At 45.0% G+C, this 25,596-nt stretch overlaps 1 protein-coding gene and 1 long non-coding RNA gene across 7 annotated transcripts in view; one reads left to right on the top strand and one right to left on the bottom strand.

Moving 5' to 3' along the window:
- The window catches only part of MITF (melanocyte inducing transcription factor), a 654,150-nt gene that overhangs the window by 337,309 nt on the left and 291,245 nt on the right, over window positions 1-25,596 (bottom strand). Inside the window, exon 1 of one of the 6 annotated variants that reach the window (XM_069206729.1) lies at window positions 15,488-15,652. The exons of the other annotated variants lie outside the window; for them this stretch is intronic. Coding sequence (XP_069062830.1) covers window positions 15,488-15,540 — 53 coding nt within the window. The 5' untranslated portion in view covers window positions 15,541-15,652. Of the gene's footprint in view, window positions 1-15,487; window positions 15,653-25,596 lie in introns of those variants that run through there. 6 annotated transcript variants of the gene reach the window in all.
- LOC138259175 (uncharacterized) overlaps window positions 1-25,596 on the top strand; it is a 124,570-nt gene that overhangs the window by 79,712 nt on the left and 19,262 nt on the right. The gene's annotated exons all lie outside the window — the stretch shown is intronic.

Consider the following 25,596-nt stretch of genomic DNA (forward strand, 5'->3'; position numbering starts at 1 on the left):
GAACTCTGACTCAGAGAGAGGAGGGTGAAAGAGGAGGTGCACTGATAGAGCAAGGGTCAGAAGCAGCATCGCTAAAGAGTACGGGGTAAAAACAGACATGGTAAAAAGTGACCTACAAAAGTAAGCATGAGACACACACTCAGAATTGCTAGCAGGGACCAGGATATGAAATCTGCAATTACAGAAACAAGCAGAAAGGAACAGATAGTGGAAAAGGCACAGGAGAGGGATTTATTTTAAAGGTCTGAAAAATAGGGCTGATTAAACTTTCCCATCATCACTGTTAGAAAGAAACAAACTAAACATGATTTGCTTACACTTTTTTTGGTTATGCTAACTAAACTCAACATTAACAGATACAGCAAACAGATGAAACCCATCTTGCAGGTTAATGCATTCAAGGGACAGGGGGGCTTATGTTAAGCCAGGACACTTTCATCACAAACGGCTGACAGTAATGGGTTTGGACCTAGCAAACAATGATGAAAAAACAATGCCAAGATTTGCCAAATGTTGCTCACCCACTGGAATTCCAGTCCAGTGCTGGTTCAATTAAGTCCACATCTGAAGACATACTGCAACTCCTCAAAACAATTGTCAGTGTTCCTAAAAACACTGAGCGTCGTCTTTGGTGGTACTTCTCGTCCAAAAAAAGCTATAAAATGGATGACACAGACGCTCATCACATGATGCCAGCTGGCAGTAGTGACGTAACACACAATGATGCCTCACCTGTAAAATGCGAGGGGCTTTTAAAAGTCACTGGCGGGCTGTCTCAGAGATGTTCAAATAATTAACGTCCAGTATTATTGAGTGCTAGTCCCATCCTCCCTCCGCCCCCTGTCCTTCTGGTGCATGCCTAGTAAGTCTGTTGTGTATGTCTCTTTTATGTTTTATTGTTAAAGGTGCCAAGAGTGGGGATTTTAACTCTTAGCACCTTCTCATTCAGCGACTTTCATTCACTGGGTAAAGGCATTGCAATAACCTTTCCATCAGTATAGTTGTCAAGAACATACCTACAATCCGTCATTCATAAACATTTTAATATGACCCTTCCTGCTCCTCTACACAATTCGATCCTAAAAAATGTACTTATGCTAAATTATGTAACTTCATTTTCATTGTGACACGCAATATCTGCTTGCTTGTTGCAATACAAGACAAACTTCAGGATTCATAGAAAATGTTAAGTCAACGTCGAAACGTTCGTTGAAAAAGGATAAAAAAATTCAATGAAAAAAATAATTTGGCAGTTAGATTATGCTTTCCACACCACTGGTCATAGGACTGCATAAATAAATAAAAAACACATGTACTTGAATAAAATGTTAATGTAATATTATGGTTTCAATCTGAACTGGAAAGAGAAAGTATTGGTATCCAGTTAAGGTTTAGTACTAAACTCATCAAATTTCACCCGAGGTGGCAGTATGGGTGGGCATGAGAGTCTCCAGGACCAATATATTATAGCACAGAGCAAATTTAGGATTAGCGGTTCCACATTTTATATTGTAATAACACTAGTTGTTTAACTAACCTGACAGACTTAACTGCATTCTGCAAAAGCATTACTGAAGCCAGTGCCACGTAGATTATATTTTTATCACACGCTGTATGTAATCCATCTCATAAACTGTGTCTGGGGAATTACTGGATGTCCTCGGGGTGATTTCAAGGCACCACTAGCAGTTGAAACCTGCAGTCCGGAGAAAGTAGCACATAACTGACCAATGACCATAAAGCGTAGTTGAGGACTAAGTGGAAAAAAGGTCTTATTGGCATTATTTGTACACAACTACTTTTCCTTGTTTAGAGTTGTTGCTGCTAGATAGTTGAATGTGTTCAAGAATGTGGTATGTGATCAGCATGAACCTCGCCAAAAGGCAGCAGAATACTGTACGGGTCAAAGGTACAGTCTATGAGTGATTGGTTGGATGGATAGCAGGTTTCTGATAGAGGACGTGTACTATTACTTCACCTTGATGCAGTGTTTTTTAAAGTGAAATGCCTTCAGCTCTCTACTTATCTGGGTAAAGGATTAGTGGTCTTGATGCATACACGGATGTTGTGCCAGATCCTCAGAGGCCTGTTGCCTTATTTTTTTCCTCCCATTTCTTTGTCTTCAGTTTAATGGTGAGCTTGTCAGTCACGTAGGGGGAGAAGTTGGTCATGGTGGCTTTGAAGATGCGCAGGCAGGCAAGCAGAGCCAGCGAAGTTGCATGAGGATGTGGATGATTTAGTTATATTTCTTCAAGTCCTTATTGCTGCATGCGGGATTCTCTTAAAGGGAGAGGTGGTGTTGTGTAGGAGGCCATGGATCAGGGATTGGCGGCAAACTGCTTGCCCTATTTTAAAACAATGGCATTTAGTGTGAGCAAAGAAAAGCAGCTATGTCTCAAAGCATATCCAGTGAGAAGAACGACCAGCACAGAGCACTGTGGATGCAAACACATACAGCCTATATTTCAAAAAGTGGATTACTAAAGTTGACTTGCTGAAAAACGCTTTTTTTGTATGTTAATGTAACTGATGCCGGCACCTCCTCAACTGAATACCTTCCTCTCACTCATTCTGCGTAAATATTGGGAAGGGGCAGTAAAGGTTTTGACAACCATACATACTGTAATTAGTAAGGCCACAGATAACAGAAATATAATACATTTTGAGTAAGTGGACCCAATTTGGGAATACGAGACTGATTCAATAGTGTCACGCAACTCTATCAAGAGCAATTACAGTAACAGACACATTAAAAAGAATTCAAGCCAGGTCTCCATGTTTTTCAAGACCCAGCAGTAAAGATGAACTCTCTAAATCAATAACCTAGTGAGACAAAGGGGTGGCAGGTTGAGCGTGCTTGCATGAGGTTGATAACAAAACAGACCACAACCGAAAATTCACCTACAAGTGGAGCATAAGTTAGTAGTATTTCTGATGTAAGTATAGTGGAATATAACTGTGAGCAAACCGGGTGTATTATATGGTGTGGGTGTGAGACCTCAATGCGACCTGGGAATTTAGAGATTCAATTACCACTGACTTGAAGTAGGTACAATTTCAAAAAAGCACCCCAAGATGCTTTTTTTATTGCAATAGAGCACAAACATGCACTTTAGGCATGTGTGTGCTCTACAGGGACACCCCTATTATTAGGGTGCACCAGGAGACTTTTTTCCCCATTGCCATCCCTGGTTTTGCATTTACTAAATAGCGATTTCTTAATAAGAATGCAAAACCTGCCCATTGACTCAAATGTATTAGGATTTCTTAATACTCATTTCCTAATAGCGATACCTACTTTGTAGGAATCGCTATAAGGAAATTGGTATCTCAGTACATTGCATTTTGCATGTCTTAAATAGCGATTTCTATGAAGTCGCTATTTAAGAAATGCAAAATTGCATTTTCATCTATCTGGCCCATAGATTTTTAATAAAACAATAAATCATGACTTTTCACTGTACCACAAACAAGCATTACCAAATTCAACACATTTGACAAAATACTTTTTGAGAAATAAAGTACATCAAGGATGAATGTGGTTACTTCGTGTTACTTTGGGAGACCAGTTCTGTCAGGAAGGCAGTCAGTGGGACCACAAAGGTCCAGCAGAACAGGTACCTTCACCAAAGTGTCAACTCTAGCTCCAGCATCAGCAGCCAGATGCCAGTAACTTCTTTGGAGTAGCCCTGGTGCAAGGGATGCAGGATGCTGAACATGCTGTGCATTGAAGGGGTTTTTCGTGGGGCCAATCATCAGTCCATAGTCCTGGTGGGATAATTTTGGCCGAAAAATTCAACGTCCCTCAAAGTCCTCTAGGGTTCAGCAAAAGTCTAGTAGCCACTGGACTACTGGCTGCCAGGCACAAGGAAGTGTGATAACCTTCCTTCTGGGCAACACAAATGCACTCTGACATCTCTCCTGGGTCCATCAGGCTCAGGTGCAACTTTTAAGCATCAGATCTTGGTCTTGTAGGCTGCATGGAGCGAGGTGCGATGCCCAATTGATCTTGGCTACCAATTTACCAGGCAGGCATCGTCAGCTTCTGTGGACTTGAGCTGTGGGCAGGAAGTCAGCCAAATGACTCAGAGTCTCTCCCCTTCTGGCTAGGATCAGGGAACAACATCTACAAGCAAAACACAGCAGGCACAGTCCTTTCCTTTGCTAGCCCAAGGAGAAGCAGGTGCTCCAACTTTGGTGCAACCTCTCTTTGCCAGGTCCTCGGTCAACAGGACAGTTCTTCAATTTGATTGTCCAATCTACGGGGATTCTGAGTTCTGTAGGTCAAGAGTACCTCTTTTATGTCCAGAAAGTGCCCTTCGGGGAGGTCATGATCACTAGCTGATAATAGGTCTAATTCATGTCCTCCCACCCAGTGACTACTTCCTGGAAAGTGTGGCATCTAACTAACCAGAATGCTCTATTCTCCCCACTCCCAAGATGTTGGGACCCTTCTATTGATGTGTGGATCTTAGTAGCTTATCCCAGGGGTGTGGCTACCAATAGTCTACATGCCCATGGGAAAACCGCTTTCACAACTGGTTACCTCTCTCTGTTGCCACTGAAAGCCTGTCTGCCTGACCAATATAGCATTCTCTCTGATATTTGTTTACCAATTGCACTTCAAAGGTTTGAAGGCCTCCCCTTTGAAGATATCCTTTTGGGCTAACAAAACATGTGCCTTTCTAAATGCGAGAGGTAACTACTCTTCCAACAGCTGGCGCGTATTGTGCCCTATACAGGGAGTCCTTCACACATCTCTCAAGGATGAAAAAAGGCTGTTTGTGGTCGGCTAGCTGTTGGTGTGCAATCATAAATGGACACAGGAAACCTTGGGCAACCAAAGTGGCAATCTGCTAAAGTTGCACTTTTCCTACCAGTGACATTACATTCAATTTAACCATTAAATCGAATTTCATGCACTGATTCTTTTGATAGCTTGAAATGCCCACTTCTGTATGCCCATTCAGAAGTGTCCACCTGTAACTCTGTGCTTATCGATGGGGCTACCAGCCTCTATTACAGTAAAATATACAATGTAGGGTTTTTACTGCTGGAACATGTAAAAGTACATGTTCCACGTTTTAATATATAGCACTCGGCCTTAGGGCTCGATACGCCTACCTAAGGGGTGACATATATATTAACAAGCATTTGCAATGCAACGGGTCTCTCATTTGCTCGAGTTAGAGCTATTAGCGTTGTAAACTCCTAACCGGACGTTTCTTGCCACACAAATTAAACGAAAAAAATGAAGCGCGATCGTGCTATGTAAAATGCAGCATGATCACGCTGAAATTGAAAACGAGAAAACAGAGCACCATCGCGCTATGTAAACCCCTGCGCGATCGCGCTGCATGGAAAATATAAGGATAAAGTAGTCCGTAAACCATGCTGAAAACATGGAGCGTCATATGTTTTCAGTAGCTTACCGGTGCTGTGTAGGTGGGCTAAATACCGGAAAAAGCATGACGTATGCATGCCTTTCAAAAATTAAAGCAAGCGGATTTTAAAAGGCAAGCCCATGATCCAATGAAAGTGACTGAAGTGACATGGGAGTGGTTAGAAGCCCAAAGAGAGATTACTGCAGAGGATGGAGCGCTTTGCGCTCGTCCCTAAAAAGGGAGGTCTGGGCTTTGCCATTGCTTTAAATGACAAATTTGAGTTAGCAGTTAATACTGCTCTACCAGTCTGCAGTGGCAGTCTAAGAGACATGTTTACTTTGTCATGCTCAAGGTGCAATCCACGAGTGACACCAACATACAGGTCCTAAGTACCCCTGGTACCATGAACTAGGGCTATGTCGATTGGGGATAAGCCAATTAACCATGTACCTTTTTAATTGTCAGGGCATTTGCACCGAGTCCTGATTAGCAGAGTTCAGGGCATTTCAGAACCATCGCACCAGTCAGTAGTAGTCCAAATAGATGCAAGAATCGGGGTTAAACTGCAAAATGTTTGTTTCCTCACAATAACAATTGCCTATGAAACTATAACAACAATCTTTACAGTTGAACATAGGCAAAAACAATACCTAGATTTTAAAAATTGAAATATTTCTTGTAACTGTAAAATAAAATCGCACTAGACTGTGAGTACGGCAATCAGCGTGGGAATTTTTCACAAACTCTGAAACATTCCTTTTTGCAAGTGAATATCCGGTTCTGCCAATTTTTACCTTAAACGAATAAACAAAGTTTACTGCAACTGTTTGTCCAAAGACAGTGTCTGAGCCAAAAGAGTGTTTGCTCATTCAGCACCGTTATTTAAATTTAGTCCAAAAATACTTACCAAATCAGTTCTCATAGTTCTTTACTCTGAGAGTGTGGAAGCTCACTAAATGCGCTGGCTTCAATACCGCAACTGCCCATCTATAACCCTTCGTAGAAATTATACAAGTATTGTGTTTGGCCCACCCGCTATATACAATTTTAAAATATTTAGACTCAATTGCATTTCAAAGAAAAGTGAACAAATCGCACTGCACATGAATACCCAGGCGCGTGTGTAATGAACGAATTATAAAATATGGGCACAAAGCTGTTCAAGAAATACAGAAATGCAATGTGCTCACTTCCCCAAAACAATGACTGTGAGATGTGTATTTTGCAGTTTTATCGATTCTCTACATTAAGTCTCAAACTTGAAGGTGAACACCTGCTAATCCATTTAAAAGCAGACGGGGTAAAATTAACATACTTAAGTATGCTCAGGTTTACTAAACAAACAGCCGCAACTCAATATTAAATTCAAATCCTTGTTTAATTATTTAGCTTTTCATAACTCTCTCTCACACACAGACGCACAAACAAGCATTTTGAAACACGTAGCATTAAATATTCCAAAACATTTCTAAGACTGCAAAAGGAGGGGGCTTCTTCAGAAGGTGGGCCAAGTGTGTGAAAAAGAGAGAGCTCCCCACGCTCTGCCCTCCCAACACTCGCCGTCTCCCCAAAAGGCAGCAGCACAGGTCTTCATACTGAATTCTGGCACCTGCCCGGGAGCAACAACAATTGATGGCGGAGAGGGATAAGCTCCCCCGTCTCCCTGCTGGGTGTGGATTTTGAAGCAGCCGAGATCTGCTGTACATTAAACTAAATGGTTTATCACATAGAGAAACAGCACAGGATAAAATTCAAGTTCCTTTGTACCACATACATGGTGAGGCAGAAAAGAAGCCCAAAATATCTGTAGGCTCCATGTCACTTCTACACGACTTCACTTGAGATCCACCAAGGGCAATTTGATCGTCCAATCAATATTCAATCGCAAGCATGGGGGAAGATCGATTCTAGGAAAAAAAAGACAACTTCAAGGAGGCTATGCCATGCTTTAATTAAATTAACTATAACAACTTCGCTCTTAGGAAAGTGCAGGCCCCGTGGAACCAAGAAGGACACAGCAGATCCCGTCCAGGTCCTCCTTGACGCACCCCAGACACGAACTCCGACCATTTACAAATGGGATTGCTTTTTGGTTGCCTCATTCCACCGTGGCAGGGACATGAGGAGACTTATGTCACAAGCTAGCCCTTAAAACAAGGCAACTTGCTTTCGGAATCACGTTATTGGTTATTGACAGTGCTTTTACAACAACAGAACCAAATATCAGCGAGGAGATGTGGCCTAATGACCAGAGGTGTCGACTTTGGAACTGAGGAACAAGTCTCGATTCCGCTCAACATCTTGTGATTCAGAGCAAATTATTTAACCTCAGCCCCGTGCCTCATATTAAACAAAAAATAAAAGATTCGACCCCGTTTAACGCAATTTGGCGTGCATGCAAAGCTTTCCAACGCCCACGGACAGACTTCACACTCGATAAAACAATACAAATAAAACATAAAAAAATCATACGTAGACTCTGCTTCAATCTTCTCTGGACGGATTATTAGACCACCTGAACCTCACATAGGCACCATGGAAGGTGCTGTCAGGAAATAAAAAAAATAAAATAAGCAAGAGAAAGGGGTTCCAAAAACTCAAAAAATTAAGCAGTGGTACGTTGGTACCTTGTAAAAAAAACACAGAAGAAAAAACTCAATTCAAAAGAGAGGGAGGTCTCAGAGATCACTAAAGCAAAAACAGTCGGGTCGCGGCACCCTTTCTTCCTCAAATCCTGGAGGTAAGAGGAAACCGGGTGGATTATGGGGAAGAAAAACTAAGAGGAAGAGTGGGACTTTAAAAAATAAATCACCACGGGACAAAGACTGGCGACAAGCCTGCATCTCTGAATATCCCATGGTGAAAAGTCCTAAAACCCAATATAATGACAGAGAAAACAAGATAATACAACATGTGCCATTTTAAGTAACCAATTCCAAATATGCATTACTCTACCACACTTTTGGCATTTGAAAAACTTCACCTTCTTGTTCAGGATGACTTAGAAATTAAATACATTTTGTTAAGCATCTGTTATCACCATATAACCTAAAAAGCATGGGGGAATTTTGCAGTGCACAGGACCTGCAACCTATTCTGAATGCTGAGGTGATGCCTTATTAGCAGTGGAACCCATGAAATTCTGTGTGTTTAGGTTGGCCTGGTACATTTTTCCATTAGGGAACGTGCGCAGAGGCAATCCAGTACTCAGGGTGGTGGAGAAAACAAACCAGTCAAGAGGTTCTCTAGAGGGCAGCAACAGCCTCACAAACCTTATGGTGTGGCCACCCTGTGGACATTTAGAGACAAAGTGAGTCTGCATCCCACAAAAATATTTAAACCTTTTAAGGGGGCCTTAACAAGCCCATAAATGTGGGTGCAGTCAGAGACCACGTTCACCATCATGTGCACCCCTGGGCTCCATTCAAGGCCTAATGACCTCTGCTGAACACTCGCATGGATTTAGATTATGCTGGGTCTCTGTGAGGGTGCATACAATACTGAGGTGCCTCGGCTTCCTCATGTCTCCAGTACTGTCATATGTTCCCTCTGCCTCAGTGTAGCAGTGGCAGACTAATCCCTGTGCTGCACACATTCGGTGCACATCCTGTAAACTTCTTTGCCACTGCATCCTCTTCTATAACAGGGCACTGGGTACAATGGCAGGGGAATCCTTCATTTGCCATGGGTCACAACCATTGGCAACCACCCCACAATAAGGAAGCATCCTGGTGGAAGAGTACTAAAGGAAAAGAAAAGGGGAAAAAGGTATCATTGGTCCCTGAAGGGCGGTGAGGAAAATAAACTAATTTCACCTCCTCTCCCCAATTTTAATTCCTTTTTATACATTTTATTTGTGGTACATCTTTTGATTTCCTGATACGTTTCACTATTTTACTTGGTTTTGGCTATTACATTCACATGTATTATTTTTTGGTTGTGCTGCTGCACATAGCCATCTTTGAGGAATGCCCTGTCACTCTGGCCTACCTAGGTGAGGCAAAGATTCCTTAGAGAAACATGTTTCACTTGGCATTTAAAACTCCTTGCCAAGCCTTGAACTCCGCTTTCATTACATATGTCACCCTTGAGGTAGTCCCCAGGTAGCCCATACGGCAGGGTGCTGTGTAAGTAAAAGGCACAACATATACTTTTAACTATTACATGTCCTGGTCTGGTAGTGAAAAACTCTTAAATGAGTTTTTCACTACTGTTAGGCATAACCCTCTTCATAGGATAACATTGGGGATTCTTTATTACATTTAATATGTTGTAATTCCTGACTGAGAAGAAGTAGACCTATTATGTTAAGTACCTATCGAATTGCAATGATAGGAATTGCAATGACAAATCCTCCTTAATACTAAAGGTGGATTTATTATTACAATTTTGAAAATGCCACATTTAGTGAGTAGTCATTTTCCTGCTCTTAGCTCTGTGTGCTTGCATCTTGTCTACAATACATGTCTAGGGTGGGTGGCAGCTAGACTTGTGCATTCCTTCTAGACAGCCACAAACAAAGGGAAATTAGGTGTGACTGATGGGCCATCAACATCCTGATGGGACATCCTGGGCAGGATAGGAGGGAGGGGCTAACATTTACATCTGAATAGGTAGTGTCCTGTCCCCACACAAAAAACTGCATAACCACCTTGTATTGAGTCTGGAGCTACGGCAGGAAGGGAGGACCTCTGTTTACTTCAAAGCCTTTCTTTAAAGTCTCCCACACTTCAAAGGCATCAGTGTGTATAAGAACTGTACTTCTGACCCGACCAACTCAGTAGACTTCTGGACCTGTGAACATTTGTTTAGAAAGAAAGACTGCTGTGCTGCTACAAGGACTACTACTCTGCTGATCTGGAGGAACTGCTATCTGGATGTGCTGACATTCTGCCCTCCTTGCCTGTTTGAGAAAGTCTGAATCCACAACTTTTGAACCCAGAACCATAGTGACTTCAAGGGTTTGCTGGCTTGCCTCCTGCTCTTCCGAAGTCTCAGGGACACAAAAGAGTTCCATCTCATCACCTCCTGCACCTGGACTCTGCCAGTTGCAAGTCTTGCCCTGCCAAGTGGTTCCAATCCAGTCCTCAGACTTTGGAAATGCGTATGAAGTGCTGCTCCACTCCAAAATCAATGCATCAACATAGCTGCACTGCTCAGAACCGGTTCATCTCCATCAACGCCAATGCATTGCAGCTGCTGCAAATATCGCGGATGGCACATCACCGTCGATGCCAGCACATCACTGCTGTTGCTGCAAGGATATGGAACACCGCATTATCAACCTCCATTCCTGACACATCTCTGACTTTGTGCAGCTCATAGCCGACACATCACCTACATCTTCCAGATCGACTCCAGTGCATCGCATGCTTTGCTCCTCCCATCTTGTTCTCGACGTCGACAAAGCTCTGAAACAAGGTTTCAGCATGCCAAGGCCAGTCCCTGTAGGTGACCCGTGCTCCGTCACAGTCAGCCTGACTTTTCAAATTTGCCCTGGTCTAGTGCGACCAGATAGCCCCGGCTGGCACTTTATGCTTTTAAGCACTACGACTAAGTTTACTCTTCTAAAATTCAGATCTTGATTTCTACTAATTGGATTATTGTTGTTTTGTTCATTAAATTGAGATCTATTTTTCTCACCTAGTGTGGTATCTTTTTCTGTGGTGTTTTCATGTTTTACTGCTTGAAGTGTTGCACAAATACTTTACACATTGCCTCTTAAGTTAAGCCTGACTGCTCTATGCCAAGCTACCAGGGGTGAGCACAGGTTAAGTTAGGGTGTGCATCTGACATACCCTGACTAGGACTATGATTCCTGTTTGGACATTGTGCATACCTCTGCCAACTAAAAACCCAATTTCTAACAGTAGCACAGCTCAGATTTTAAGGCAGAGTATTTCATTCATAACCTGCTTCTGGAAGCAGAGGTGTCCTCACTCATCTGGTGATTCAGCGAAAATCTATCTCCGTCCCTGGAAGTGGGTTACTCATACGAAGAGGGTGAATCAGTGAGACATGAACTATTTCCATTAATGTTTTTAACCCAGACTATACCACTATTTCAATAAACTGAACCAAGTGGGTGCAATTGAGCCTTTTTTAATTTGAATGAACAATCAGAACCGCAGTCAAAAAAAATATATGGTAGGCACATAACCTAATCTAACAAGCGTTAGCAAAGACAATAAGTCTCACATTTGGCATCTATTGGCTTTGCCAATCACTTTAGCCTTTTGGCATAACATTGCCGATGACCTGACACAAGGCTAAAGTCTTAAATTAAAAAAAAAAAAAAAATCTTTTGACATAGCTGTTCACATCATTTCGTTGGCACATGTACCACTCATGAAGGCATACAAAAAATATTTGTAGTTAGTTACCAATCAGAATTGTATCTGTAACTAATAAGAAAAGGCACAAACATTTTTTTCCTTTTTTAAAATGGCTGTGGTGGTGTAAGCGCACACATAGAAATACATACACTCTCATAAAGTGCTTAAGCAAAAAAAAAAAGTAGCATCTGAAAAAGCAATCAGCGGAATGACACAGTAATACGTACATGGTCTGGGGGTGGGTTGGGAACGCAAGACAGGCGGAAGAATAAACACAAGAAGAGGACGGAAAGCCCACAAAGCTGATGAATGGGAAGCTGGAAAATGAGAGTGACAATGAAGACAAGGAATGGTAATGGTAAGCAGTGGGCGGGCTGTAAGCTTGTTGTGAGCTAACAGTATGTCTTGCAACAGACAGCACTTGCGCTGTCTAATAGGTGAAAAAATGCAGGTTCTGTAGCACTTCTTAGTTTCTCCATATCCTTTATCTGAGTGGTCTAGGCAACCAATAGCATCCTAGAGTAGATTCACAGATTCTGTACCAATTTTTACAAATGCAGTACTGTTTAGCGCTCCTCAACATCTATGACAGAGGTCTTCAAACTGGGGAGGACAGGTCACTATGGGAAGCCCTAAATTGATCTTAGGGTAGGGCCGCAGGCTCTGGCCAAGAAGTGAATTTATTTTGATCCTGGGGAACAAAAATAAACCTTACACTGAAAACAGTGCTGTGTTTTTTTAGTAAAAGAAAATGAGCCTCTCTGTAATGGGTCCTCAGTAACGTCTGTTGCCACTTATGTGCTTGGTAGGACTAACCTTCAAAGCCCAGCATCCAATATTTTCTGTAAAAGATAACACTGTGGATAGTTTCACACCTTTAGGGACACCTGTATGCATGCAATCATTTATTTTATTAACTTACCATAGCTGCAATGCTTGAGTTTCTAATTCTGTTCAGAACTGCACATTTTATAGAACAATTGTAAGAAAATGTTATCAATTGGGGGGGGACCTCAGTGAATTATTTTTTTTACATGAGGGGAGTGTGGCTTTAAAAACTTTGAAACCCCTTCATAGTTGCCTTTTAGAGGAAATCGCAATGTAAAGGGTCTTGCTGTGCCCAAGTTGAGATGTTCCTATGAAGGAGCTAATGAAGATATGTAGGCCTAGCCAGGACCATGAAAATCAAAAGTCACTACATTCAAAGGAATCCAATTCATCGTCCATTTTGGGCAATCACTTCTGAAATACCCTTTGTGAGGTGCAGCTAGTGCAGGTGCTTTGAAAAATGGGTGTTTACCATTTACGGACATAGCCCCATGCAAACAAGCAACTGTGTAAACATATGCAGAATGTGCAAGGGCGTTAGGCAGAGATACATTTTGCAAATTCTAAATTTTAAGGCCTTGCCAGTAACTGAAGCATACGGTTCATAAAAATCAGAAATGCCTTAGCCATTCCCTTTTACTGGCCCATTAAGGAAAATCTGGGGACGCTCAAAGACTACAAACAGTGGCATGATTATGTGAGCAAGGACAATGCAACAACCTATAAAGCATGTGCGTGGTAAGTGTACTAGGCCATAGGCAAGCCGCCTTCCAAAGACATCAACATTTTGAAACTGCAGAAAAAAGCTAACTCCTGTTATGGGTTCCTTAAACACCTCGTTGAGGGTAGTAAGTGCTATATGAACACTTCCATGAGTGATAGAAGGTCGCTTCATAAGCGCCAGTTTATTCAAACATACTTTGCTGTCATCAGGGCCAATGCACGCACGCACACACACACACTATATATATATATATATATATATATATATCTATATATATATATTTGGAAACAGAATAATGAAACATTGGGGACAAAGCATAACAATTTGACCTGTACCATGCAGTTTGCGTAAAGGTAGTTGATGACAGTTCATAGCTCACTGTGCTATATTAGGGTTGTACTTTATGAACTGCAAGTAACAAAAGTATCTCTGTGACAAAAGCAGTAACCCAATGAGTGATCCTCATAAAATACATTCAGGTGATTTGCATGTTATATGTTCTTTGCAGCAGGCATATTAACCCTCCGCACTACTTTATCATGAGTGGAAAATGCAACTTGACTAAAGATCTCTCTACAGCAGGAACATTATTCACCAGAGTTATCTTGATAGTTTTATTATTGCCTGAAAAATGATGAACACGCAAAGAACTCTGTAGCTTTAGCGTCGGGTGCGGCTGCACTCGTCGCACCGCCCAAGAGCCATCCCTGGCCGTCATTGTGGAGCACTCTTTCTCAGATAACCTCAACGGTCAAGTAAAAGGGTAAACATATGTTAAATATTGGGGAGGATCTATTCAGAGCAATACATTTGATTTTTGTAAAATAGTCAATGCTAATGGAATTATGCTGCAGCTGAGGACCCAATTACACTGCTGGGTTGACTAAATTATGCATCAAGACAAGGACAATTATACAGAGTTATGCGGCATACTTTGTGATCGCATTACTTCATTACTTTGTCCTTTTTACAAATAGTTATACTGACTGGGCAAAGATATCACCTTAGTACCAGTTTCATACCGAAATACAGCAATAAGCAATTGAAAGATGACCAATCAACATTTGAGAAGGGGTTTCTAGTGCGCAGGAACATATGTTGCCAAATGTTTTAGTAACTTTTGATCAATTTGAGCTAGAAACAATTCTTTAGGTTAAAGTCTGCAGATTATGGAGCGGATGAGGGGGTATATGTCAAGCGGGCAAATGCATAATTATGTGGAAATACTGCATCTTCTAATCGCATAATTACAGCGGTCCTCAACACAACAGTATGGGAAACGTGTTAACGCTATCGTTTTTAGGCTCCCTGGAATATTCTGTTGTAAACAAGAGATGCACCAGCAAGTAGTAAACCACATAACTCATTAATTCATTACAATAATCAGTTAGAATAGAGGCTTAATAACTCACGCAATGTATCACGAAGGCAGATAGTCTAAAAGCACACTACATTAATATGTCGCTGGCAGACAACTAAAAACACAAAAAGGGACGCAACGGAAGAATTTCAGAGGGTGCTAATCACATGTCCCCCTTCATTCTAAACTCCCCGCCCTATCCTACACTTGTATTCTTTCAAGGGATCTGAAGTAACTGAAAAGAGACTCGTATCGCCGTCAGAAAGCGGCTTGTTCACTAACCTTACCTTGCAACTTCGGAGCCAGGGCTCTTGTCAACTAATAGTAATATGTACATGTACTCAAAACACATTTCTAAAGTACATACACATTGAGACATTGTATTACATGAATATATATTAATAAGTAACAATTTTAAGAATCCACCACAAAGACCAGAGAAGACATGTATATAGCATCAGAATCGAAAGCTTTCAATGAGTAGCGTGGTGCTGCCTGAAATGAAAGGTACAACGACAGAGCTGGGCTGTCATAAAGACTGAGGACCTACTGGCTGCATTTAGGGCAGGATGGATTGAGGGACCAACAGATAAACACCTTAATACGCATCCGAGAGAAAACACACACTCATCTTATAGCCAGTATTTCAGGGGCCTCCCTCAAACGTCGTGGCGGCTGAACGTGCATCTAAGGCCGTGGGCCCACAACAAACTGCAAGAGCCTACAATCTTTCACAACCCAGCCGGTTCAGCCACTGCTATTCAGCAGCGAACACGAGCACTGCGGCCGCGTTGCTTAGAAGAACAGCCACGCTACGCGTTCAGTTAACACCAGCAGTAAAGGTAAAGCTGCTTACCACATCATAATGTCATGAATCCGCTTCTGGCCCAGTAAACAGAGGGTGTTCATGCTGCGCGCAGGGGTTGTCTTTGTCCGGCCGGCGGCGGGGAACTGCACGGAAAGGTCTTAGTAAGCACGCGCTTCCAGAAACAGGCTTCACTTTTACTCCTACTGCCCACCTCCAAACAATGCTGGGCAGAACCTGCACGACGCTTTGCAAAAACCTCTGTGAATCCAAACAGATGACTAATGATGAGCAGGCACGGGCCTTGCCAAGCCCGTTAGTTCTCCTTAACTGGAAGGAGGGCTGGTATGTTAATGTGTGTTTGTTGATGCAAACAGTCAATACATATTTGCTCACTGAAAATCCGGTCAAGTTTTCCAGTCTTATAAACGTTTGTGTATTAACAAACTAAATATTCTGGCTTTAATGAAATAGTAAAATGCTTTTCTCATTGATGTCATCGTTTAATGAATACGTCTTTGGGGTAAATATACTCAAATAAATTGGGAAGAAAGCCCTGAATCGCCACGTCTCATGAGAAATAAATAAAAAAGATGTATAACTGAATAAGTGTTAAAAAAAAAAGTATTTGCTTTTTATAATTATTCTTATAATTTTTTACAGTTAAATAGTGGGTAGGTTATCCATCCCCTTGTAACTCGGACCCGTGTTGCAAGTGTGTACAACCCAACAGTTTAAATTTGTGGGCAAGAAATTTAACGGGTAATCGTACCTCAATTAAACGTGTTTGATGTGGATCAGCTAAATACGAGGACGGCGAAAGGGATGTAACCAATGTTTTGCGCCACTTGTACAGACGGTGGATTATGAGGTACTCTTTAAAACATTCAACATTTGAGTAGTGTACCAAGGGAACATTATGTGGCTTGAAATTCTGAATGCATTGAAAGAGCACGTGATTTAAGGATGTTTAAAGTTTTTTTTTTTACTAACACCTGAGGTGCAATATAATTAGTGTATTGCTGAGCACAAACTGAGAACATTGAATGTTCCCTGTTGTGACCCACACAGTTTTTCCCATTGAATCCAGTGACTTAGGGCCATATGTACGAACAGATTTTCCCATTGACACAGAATGGGAAAAAGCCTTTGCTACATCTGGCCCTAAAATACTTGACAAAACTTTTTGGTTGTCTGATAGAAAAGGGAAAATACTCTTATTTAGTTGAGAAGGTAGTATTTTTTGTGCTGTTAAAAACACATCGGCCCTCATTACGACCCTGGCAGTCTTAAAACTGCCAGGGTCACAATGGCGGTCTAACCGCCTCCAAAGCGGTGGTCCGATGTTTGGTGGCGGTCTGACCATCACATTATTATTGCGGTGGTCGTGCCGCGGTCGGACCGCCAGCACTGCCACTCCTCTTCCACAGGTCAGACTGGCAGTGCTGGTGGTCCTGATCTGCCAGGGGAGCGCTGCAAGCAGCGCTGCCCTGGGGATTATGACTCCCCTCTCCACCAGCGTTTTCATGACGGTAGCACCACCATGAAACAGCTGGTGCCCTGGTCCACCCTGGCCAGTCCTGTTGTAATGTTCACTACTTTGCAGACAGTGAACATCACAATGGGTGCTAGTGCACCCTATGCACTACAGCATTGCCACCGGCTCTATTATGAGGCTGGCGGGAGGCGGCCGCACTGGCGGAAACCTGCCTGTTGGTACTTGGATGGTGTAAACCATCCGCCAAAGTCATAATGGCCCCCATTATGTCTGAACATATATTTTTGAAGCTGCTGTTTGCAAGGCTGAGCTTAGGGACTCTAATTACTAATACAATTTTCGTGTTTTGGTTAAATTTCATACGAAGATTCATACACATTAAACAACGGTCAATGAAAAAGAGTGGCTTGGGGCTGTCATTATCTAAATGGATGGGTAAGCTTAAAGATCAATTAGCCTCTGGCAAGGAAAGCAGACCGACAATAGCCCTCCTAAGGGATGAAGTCTTTTAAGAAAAAGGGGGCATCCTAAAACATGTTCTACCCATTCATTTTTCATAGGAACTTTGGACACCGTTACAGCCCAAACTGCTGCATGGATTTACACCAGATTTGACAGAAAGCTTGATCTTGGCCAGGAAATAGTGCTTTTTGAGCTTTGGTTTAAATCCGCTTAGTAGTTTTGAAGAAATTAAGGTTTAAAAAATTGTATATTTCATACCACAGAGGATCCGCGGAGCTGACAGATCTCGAAGCAAGGTCTCTCGTGCCTCCTTTTTGAACACCCCCAGGTGGGGTGACACTTTTGTATTCGTTCCCTTTCCGAGGCTGTTTTTGACCCTAGAGTACAAAGTATTTTATAGGGGGAAGAGGCACATGACCCCTCTCTCCTGGATGTATTCGGCCCGGAGGACCCCATCTACTGGGGCCCAAAGTTTATTTTAAAGGGGGGGCTGCATGAACCCCCTCCCTGAACCTTTAAGAGGTCCTGGGTACCCCATCTCCCCCAGGTTGTTACTCAATAAAAAGGGAAGTGGGGGCATGCAGCCCCCTCCCTGAGCCATTGATGGCTCCAAAAACCTCATCCCGTGGGGGCAACTCACTAGCTACAGTACTCAGCTGTGGTGGTGGGGTTGCAAAGGGATCCCCTGGGGCTAAAAAAGCATTTTTTAAAATTTTACATTCAGATCAGTGGCAGATCTGTGGATCCGTTGTAAAATTTAAAAAAACGAAGCAAGGTCTCCTGCGCTTCGTCATCATAAGGCCCCCCGGGTGGGAAAAGTCACAGGGCATTTATTTAGAAATGCGGGGGGGGAGTCACCGGCCCCCTCCCGCTGCCCCGGGGACTGCCACATCCCCAGGGCTTATAATGTATAAGAGGGGAGTCAGTGTGCCCCCCCCCCTACCCTGGGGACCGCCACCTCCCCAGGGATGTGTTATTATACACAGGGGGCTACCCAGTCCCCTCCTGCTGCCCCGGGGACCACCACCTCCCCGGGGCATTTAAGATATATTATGCAGGGCGCCAAGTGACCACCTGCCCCCGGGGACCACCACCACCTAGGGCAAAATGTAATTTATCTGCACGGGTCCGTGCGCCCTCCTCCTCTGCCCTGGGGACCACCACCACCGGGATAAATAGTTAAAAAAATAAAAGGGGGCCGGCCCTGTGGGACCTCCGTGCCCTGGGAACCACCAACCCTGGGCACATACTTAGGAATGTAAAAGGGGTCAGTTTCGGACCCTCATTAGCCCCGGGGACCACTACTTCCCCGGGGCTATCCTAACATTGGAGGGGGGGTCGCGCAGCCCCCCCTCGTGGAGCCACAGTTGGCTCTGAGGAACGCCACCCCTCCCTCTCCCCCAGGGCCAGCTCCTGCTATGTGCAGGGTTGCTCACCACCGGGAAGTAGCTGCTTGTTGTGGCTTCTCTGCAGCCAAGCCACAGAAAACACTTCGAGTTTTGACAGCAGAAGTCTTTCACACTCCTGACCCCGAATATAAGATCAGACGAGCCCTGCATGGATGCCTCGCATGTCCCGCAGTGCCCCCAGGGAGTCCACGATCCCTTTGTGTTTAGGAACATCTGGAGCTCATCCAGTACGTAAGAGGAGAAGGATTCCTCCATGAGGAACCAGGCACTGAGGCACCATACGGGCCTAGCCCCTGCCGGGGGGCACCCATGTACAGGGCAAGCAGGGTATGATCAGATATCCCTCGCAGGAGTATATGTGAGCCAGTGGTGTGTACCAAGTCAGGTGCAGGGAAAAAGAGGTAATCACTACGCAATAACAAGCACTGTACTGCTCAGGTGTGACTGTACTCTGGTTGCGTGGGGTGCCCTATTCTCCATTCGCCAGTAAGTCCTAGCAAAGAGACCCAATAAATCAGACCCCTACCCGCCCTCTGCGAGGCCCTGGCAGTCCTCCAGTCTTGGTCAGCCCTAATGTCACTGGAGTCCGACCTGATGACTGTTGTCCCATGTGGCAGTGCCAGTATCAGTCCCCTGAGGCTTCCGAATGTGGAGCGGGTCATCATGGTGTGTACTGGGGTGGAGGGAAGTAAACACAGATCACATTGACGGGGGTACCCTCCAGAGACCCTTCTAGGATCATGTAGCCCCCACCCTCATCCTGGAAGACTATAGACACCAGTAGTGGTAGGGTTTAGTGCAGCAGTATGACAAACCCCCTGCCCTGGAGCCACAGGAGAACCCTTCACAGAACACAAGGTCGTAGCTTTTGCAGGACAGAAAAGGGCACCTAGTACCCTGGAGGTGGATCTCTTGTAGCAGCACCACTGCCGGAGAGTGTCTATGCACAAACTGCATCACTGCTCTCCGCTTAATCCGACCCAGCAGCCCACTGACATTCCATGTCATGACAGTGAAGGCAAATATGTTGTTAGAGCAGAGGGATAGGGCTAAATGCCCCCAGCACCCACCCATCAGGGAGACCACCAGGGCAGACCTCTGCTTTGACCCCACATAGTACAATATATAGAGAGGTGATAAGTGTTCTTGAAAATGAGAGCATACATGCAATGAAAAAAAACAAAAGTACAAAACCAAACAGTCCCTCTCCCCTCCCAACACCCCCCAGCCTTTACTTAACTCCCAACAGAAGCATCTGCGGCCTGAACCCCTGAACTAAACCTGAACAAACTTGGTTTAGTGTTACAAGGCTGCAGTGCCAGTGAGCCCTTCCCACTTCTGTCCAAGGAGCGGCCTGAAAAAATACAACAGTAGGATACATTTGTGCTGGTGTGCAGGTGTCAAATACATCACAGGCCTGTCTGAGGCTGTATTGCGTCCTATGCCTCTGGTACTGCTCCCCCACCCCCCGTGCCTGGTCCTCCTCAGAGGCCCTCAGGGTAGATCCTGGGAGGCTTGCCTTGGTTCTGCCTCTCCCCCACTGACTCTGTGGAGACCTCCATATCTCCTGGGCCTTGATTCCTCCATAAGGGCCTCATCCACATTTGTCTCCCAGTCTGGTGCCCCTGACCCTGGGCGCTGAGAGATTATTTGAGTACCGCCCAGGCGTCTGGCGTAAGTGGGAGCAGCACCTTGAGTCAGGTGCAGGCCTCCTCCAGAGTGTCAAAGAACTGCAATTTCCATTCATGCAGCACTGAGTCACACTGGGTGGACAATCATATAGGGCAAATTTGGGTTACAGTTTCTGCTTCACTAAATCATAAGGTTTCAACTGGGATTGAACGTGGTGGATATAGGCCAGAAAGATCATAATGCGTCCAGATTCGAGCATGAGCTGGACCTTTCCCCCCCCCCCCCACAGGACCTCATTTCTGTCTCTGTAGTTCAAAAACTTCCTTATTATAAGGCGAGGTGGGGCTTCCGGTGGGGGCTAATGAGCTTGGGATCTATGGGCCCTTTCAATGATAAAGCATGAGGATAATTAGGCCGCCTCAAGCTATGAACGAATCCATTGCTCCAAGAAGGCCTCTGGGTTGGATCCCCCCACCCCTTTTGGAAACCCAAGGAAGAGGAGATTATTCCTTCAGGCCCTGTTTTCGGCCCTGTTATTGAGTGTCTTGGTGGACTGCGTAAGGCAGGCCACGTTCGTAGACAGAACTCTCGCTGTATCTTCCAGTTCAGAGATTCTACATTCAGCTTCTGTGACTCGTCCATAGCTGAGATCTTGACGGAGTACAGCCACATCAACCCCCACTTCTCCGTTCACGGTCTCCAGAGCCGCCTTAGAGTCCTGAATGGCTTGGAGGATAACAGAAGCACCTGACTCCCAGGAGTCCCCTCAAGTTGCACCCTTTGCCAGCAGCGACTGGTGACTTCTGAAAGTAGTTGGGCATAAAAGCTGCTCATGACTGTGATGAGGTTAACAAAACCTGTGGGTCAACGGGTGCTCTTCCCATGTAATTTATTTAAAAACCACAAACACTTGTGGGTGGCTTGTTTTTTCATGAAATTTTGTGTCTAAAATAAGGCAGCAGATACAAAGAAGCATGTGTGCAGCTCTTGGACCCGTCTTCCGGGCAGGATGAAAGATCGGCTATACACCTTTCCTGAACATTATGTCAAGAGAGTACTGAACCTGTCAGATTAATGTAAACTGTAACGGTCCAGCTAAAAAAAAGAGAGCCACTCATTGAAATAGAGTGATTTACACTTACAGGATATACATTAACATATAGGAATAAACGAAGGACACAGGAGAGAAAATAGCAGGAAAAGGAGAGAGCGACAGGCAAAGAACAGTGGGGAAAATGAAGTAGGAAGAGAGGAAGGGGTTAATAGGAGGAAAAGTGAACCTGACAGCGAAGCCCCAATACTGTTGCTACTCCAGTAACAGTCCATGTCGCTTCCAGCAAGGCCCAGCTACAGCTCCTAAAAAGGCCTCTGCAGGATAGCTCTAAACAAAATACATGAGGCACAGAAACATGCATAGTGTAACTGTTTAGAGCACATGACCATCTACGTCAGGCCATCTAGCTAATGCTGCAATGTAAAAAAATGGGGTTGCTAGTTGGCTAGGGTAGGCACATCAGCCAGGCAGGGACCACCACTCTAGTCAGCGCAAGAGGGCTACACACCCAAGATAACCCCTACTCACCCCCTTGACAGTTTGGCATGAGCAGTCCTGCTTATCCCAGAGGCTGTGTGTAAAGCGTATGCACAACACACACACACACTAGTGACACAATAAATACACCACAAAGAAAACTCCATAAAAAGTTATATAAAAATATACTGTATTGCATAAAACATCATTAGACCAAAAACGACATAAATCAGTAATATTGAGTCAACCAGGCACTTGTCAGAGCATCATCAGATGTGCAATTAAAACAATTATTCCCATACTGCATTTGACATAAACACACCCTGCAATGAAAATCCTGAAAATATACACGCCCCCTCCCCCAAACAAGGCAGGAACAACGTATCTCATAACATCAGATGATGAGCTGAAAGAAAAACTCTGAGGGCAAAACGCGTAGTGGTAATAGGAAAGCAACCCTATGACTAGCGGAGGAGCATTTGCTCTCCTATTACCAAAAATGCAGTACTAAGATGGCTCAACAGGAATGGGGCCTTCGCCGAGGGTTACCCTCCCTTCCTGTTAGCCCAGACACCAATGCACCCAAAAGTATGCCACAGACAAGAGGGGCACACTCACACTGTTTCATTCGGCTGGGAAACTTCGTGGGATCCCCCTCTGTGTGGGAAAACAATAGCCAGACGCCCCCATCCGCGTGGTGCAAATGACACCTTTTGCAGCTCCCTTTCGAGCTGCCTTGACCCTGGGTTTCCACTAGAAAGAGGTGAAAGGGAACTCTGGCTCCCACATTGGCAACCTGTGGGGCAGCTGCTCACTTCCGCTGCATCTCCTCTACATCCCATCCCCTCCACGGCCCGGGGAGGTGCCTGGGTCCTCAACTGCAGTCTGGCTCCTCTATTACGGATGGCTGCAGTTTTCAGGGAACTCCTGGGCCCGCTGGTGAAGTGGATGTCTGCTTGTGCCCCGGGGGCACCATGGAAAGTGCATGCAGTCTACGCTTCGCACAAGGCTGCCGACAGGCTCCTCGTCACTCCTCTGGAAAAGTGGGGGACAGAGGAGCCTCAGCCACAAGCAGGTCGGGCGCACTTCACTTGCACCGAAGCAAGCACAAACAAAGCGCTCTTCAAGCGCTGTTTTAGACTAAAATAATAAAATCACCCTTCACATGCTGGGACAGACCAACAATCCAGCGCTCTTCATGCGCTGTGTGAGCTAAACAAATAAAGCGCTCTTCATGCGCTGGACAGACAGGAATGTAGGGGAAAAGAGGGGCACACCACCCAGCCCCTGCAGACAGCTGTGGTACAAGGGTGTAGACCACCACAAAGGACCTGAAGAGCAATGGCAGTCCCTCTAGTGACCTAGCAAGTCATAGATCAGCACAACAGCAGGGCAGTGCCAAGGCGGTTCCTGGTGAGTCCCTCCAGCAGCAACTAGTGTCCAGTCCACACAGCGTCCATCAATGTCCCAAATGGGACTAAGTCAGGGGACGGGCTGGCAGCAGGACAAGAAGCAAAAAAACACTCCAGATGAGTACTTTGGGCCACCCGGTAGCCACCAGGCAGCAGGGCAACCAAAGAAGAGCAGTCCAGGTGAGTCCTTTATGCAGTCCTGCAGTTCCTCTGGCAGAGGTTCGGACCCAGTTCCTAAAGTGCTCTCCAATCAGGGGGCAAGAGCCCTTCAACTTATACTCAAAAATGCCTTTATTAAGGCGGTAACTTCAGAGGAATCCTTTCAAGTCAAGTATAACACCCTTTCAACCCAGCCCTGAATCCAGACATCAGCAGGGGGTAATCAGTCTATTGTGGGAGGGCAGGACACAGCCCATTCACATGTAAGATGTGAACAACCCTCCCGCTCCTCAGCCCAGGAAGACTAACAGTATGCAGATGCCTCTTCTGTCACACCCAGCCCCTACTGTGTGTTGGTTGTCTGGAAAGTATGCACCAAGGCGAGCTAGTACCATTCAATTCCGGATCTAAGAATCCTACCTATTGGATGAACTCCAGATGTTCCTAAAAACAAACAAAGGGATAGTGGATTCCAGAACTGTCAGGGTGCTGGTGTCAGTTGTCCTGCTCAGCTCTCCTACCAGCTTAGGGGAGCAACTGATCTCCCAATCCAGGATCTGCACCCTTGGGCTGAACTGTGGTCAGGAGAGAGTCATCCCCTTGTTTAAATACGTCAGATGGTAATTGCTTTTTGCAATTACCGTCCATCATGTTTAACTGGATAAGCGTAACCCCTCTGCCCACCCCCAGAAACCGCCGCTGCCCTTTGCCCCTCTGTTGAGGGCTGTATACTTGGCCGTTTTAGTCTGGACCTTGGTGTGGGAGGTGGGGGGAGGATGTCATGGCCCATGCTTACTGGTAGGTGAGTTGAATGAGGGTTCCCCAACAGAGAAGGGAAGTATCTATGCTGTGTTGCTTCGCTTACCGCCTCAGCCTTTGAATTCCATTAGAGCAGGAGGTCTGACCCGCTTGTCCCAAAGAACGTTGGACAGGGCAGAATGTGCAGTCAAAACCTAGGCAGTCTGGGGAGGGCTCCCACCTCTGCACAAAGGGTCAAGTCTAGGACCTGATCTCCAGTCACTCCAGGAGCACAGTCTGCAATGTAGTGGGCTTGCCTCCAAGCAGGATCAGTGTGGAGGTAGCCCCTGAGCCTTCACACCCCCCTTTGGGGGGGCTACTGGCGGGTCCACTTGGTCCCTGCATGCTGTAGCAGACCCCTCACTCACACTGGGCCTTCAGCCACAGACTGGGCTTCACCCGGGCTCCTCCCTGCCTCCTCACAGTCAGCCCCCTGGAGGGATGGAGGGGGGGTACAAGATTATTCCACTACTACTACCGCTGGGTCCTAGAGTATGGTTTTCAACCCCCAGCGCACTCACCACCTCTCCATAGGTCTTTCTTGAGGCCTCCAGGCTAGGCTGGGTTCTCCCAGCCACCCGCCGCACTGCCCCAGTCTACAGTGTGGCCCCAGGGGTTTCGATGCACCTCATCTCTGGCTCTGGTCTCAGCCAGAGTTGCCCTTCCAAGCTAGATGTGAACTGTCGGTAGCACAGACCGTGTGCTGCAGGAGGCCATCACCACTTCCGCAGACCTTTGGCAGTGCTCTGCTCCATCTTTGCGCCCTGGAGATACGGGGATACGGGTTCCAGGACCTTAAGGGGAACTATTCCGAACACACCAGCACCACGAGAAATGCTCTGTTGGCTGATTATGGGAGGGAGCGCAGCATTGCACGCCCACCATCTTGTCCATCCAGGCCACACCCGAGAAAACAATTTTTTCACAGCAGAAATGAAAGAAAAGAGGCACTTCTCTTCATGCTTTATTCATTGTGTTAGTGGTCATAAATTATTAACTATTATAGCCACAGACCTCTGGTTGACTATACTTTGCCTTATATTTATTTTTTTATTATTGATGTTGTGGAGTAAAAGATAGAGGCCGTTGTTTACTAAAGATACACTGTACCTGAGTGCCATTTAAATGGTTACATTAGATTTAAGTTATGTTTATTGAGACAGTGGTTTAATAAACGGTAAGATACAATACAATAAAATGTAATACAATAACATTAAAAGAAACTAAAAGACTACAGAACACATATTTTGTACACCAGG

The sequence above is a fragment of the Pleurodeles waltl genome, chromosome 9 (genome assembly GCF_031143425.1).
Source record: "Pleurodeles waltl isolate 20211129_DDA chromosome 9, aPleWal1.hap1.20221129, whole genome shotgun sequence".
NCBI classification, from domain to species: Eukaryota; Metazoa; Chordata; class Amphibia; order Caudata; family Salamandridae; genus Pleurodeles; species Pleurodeles waltl.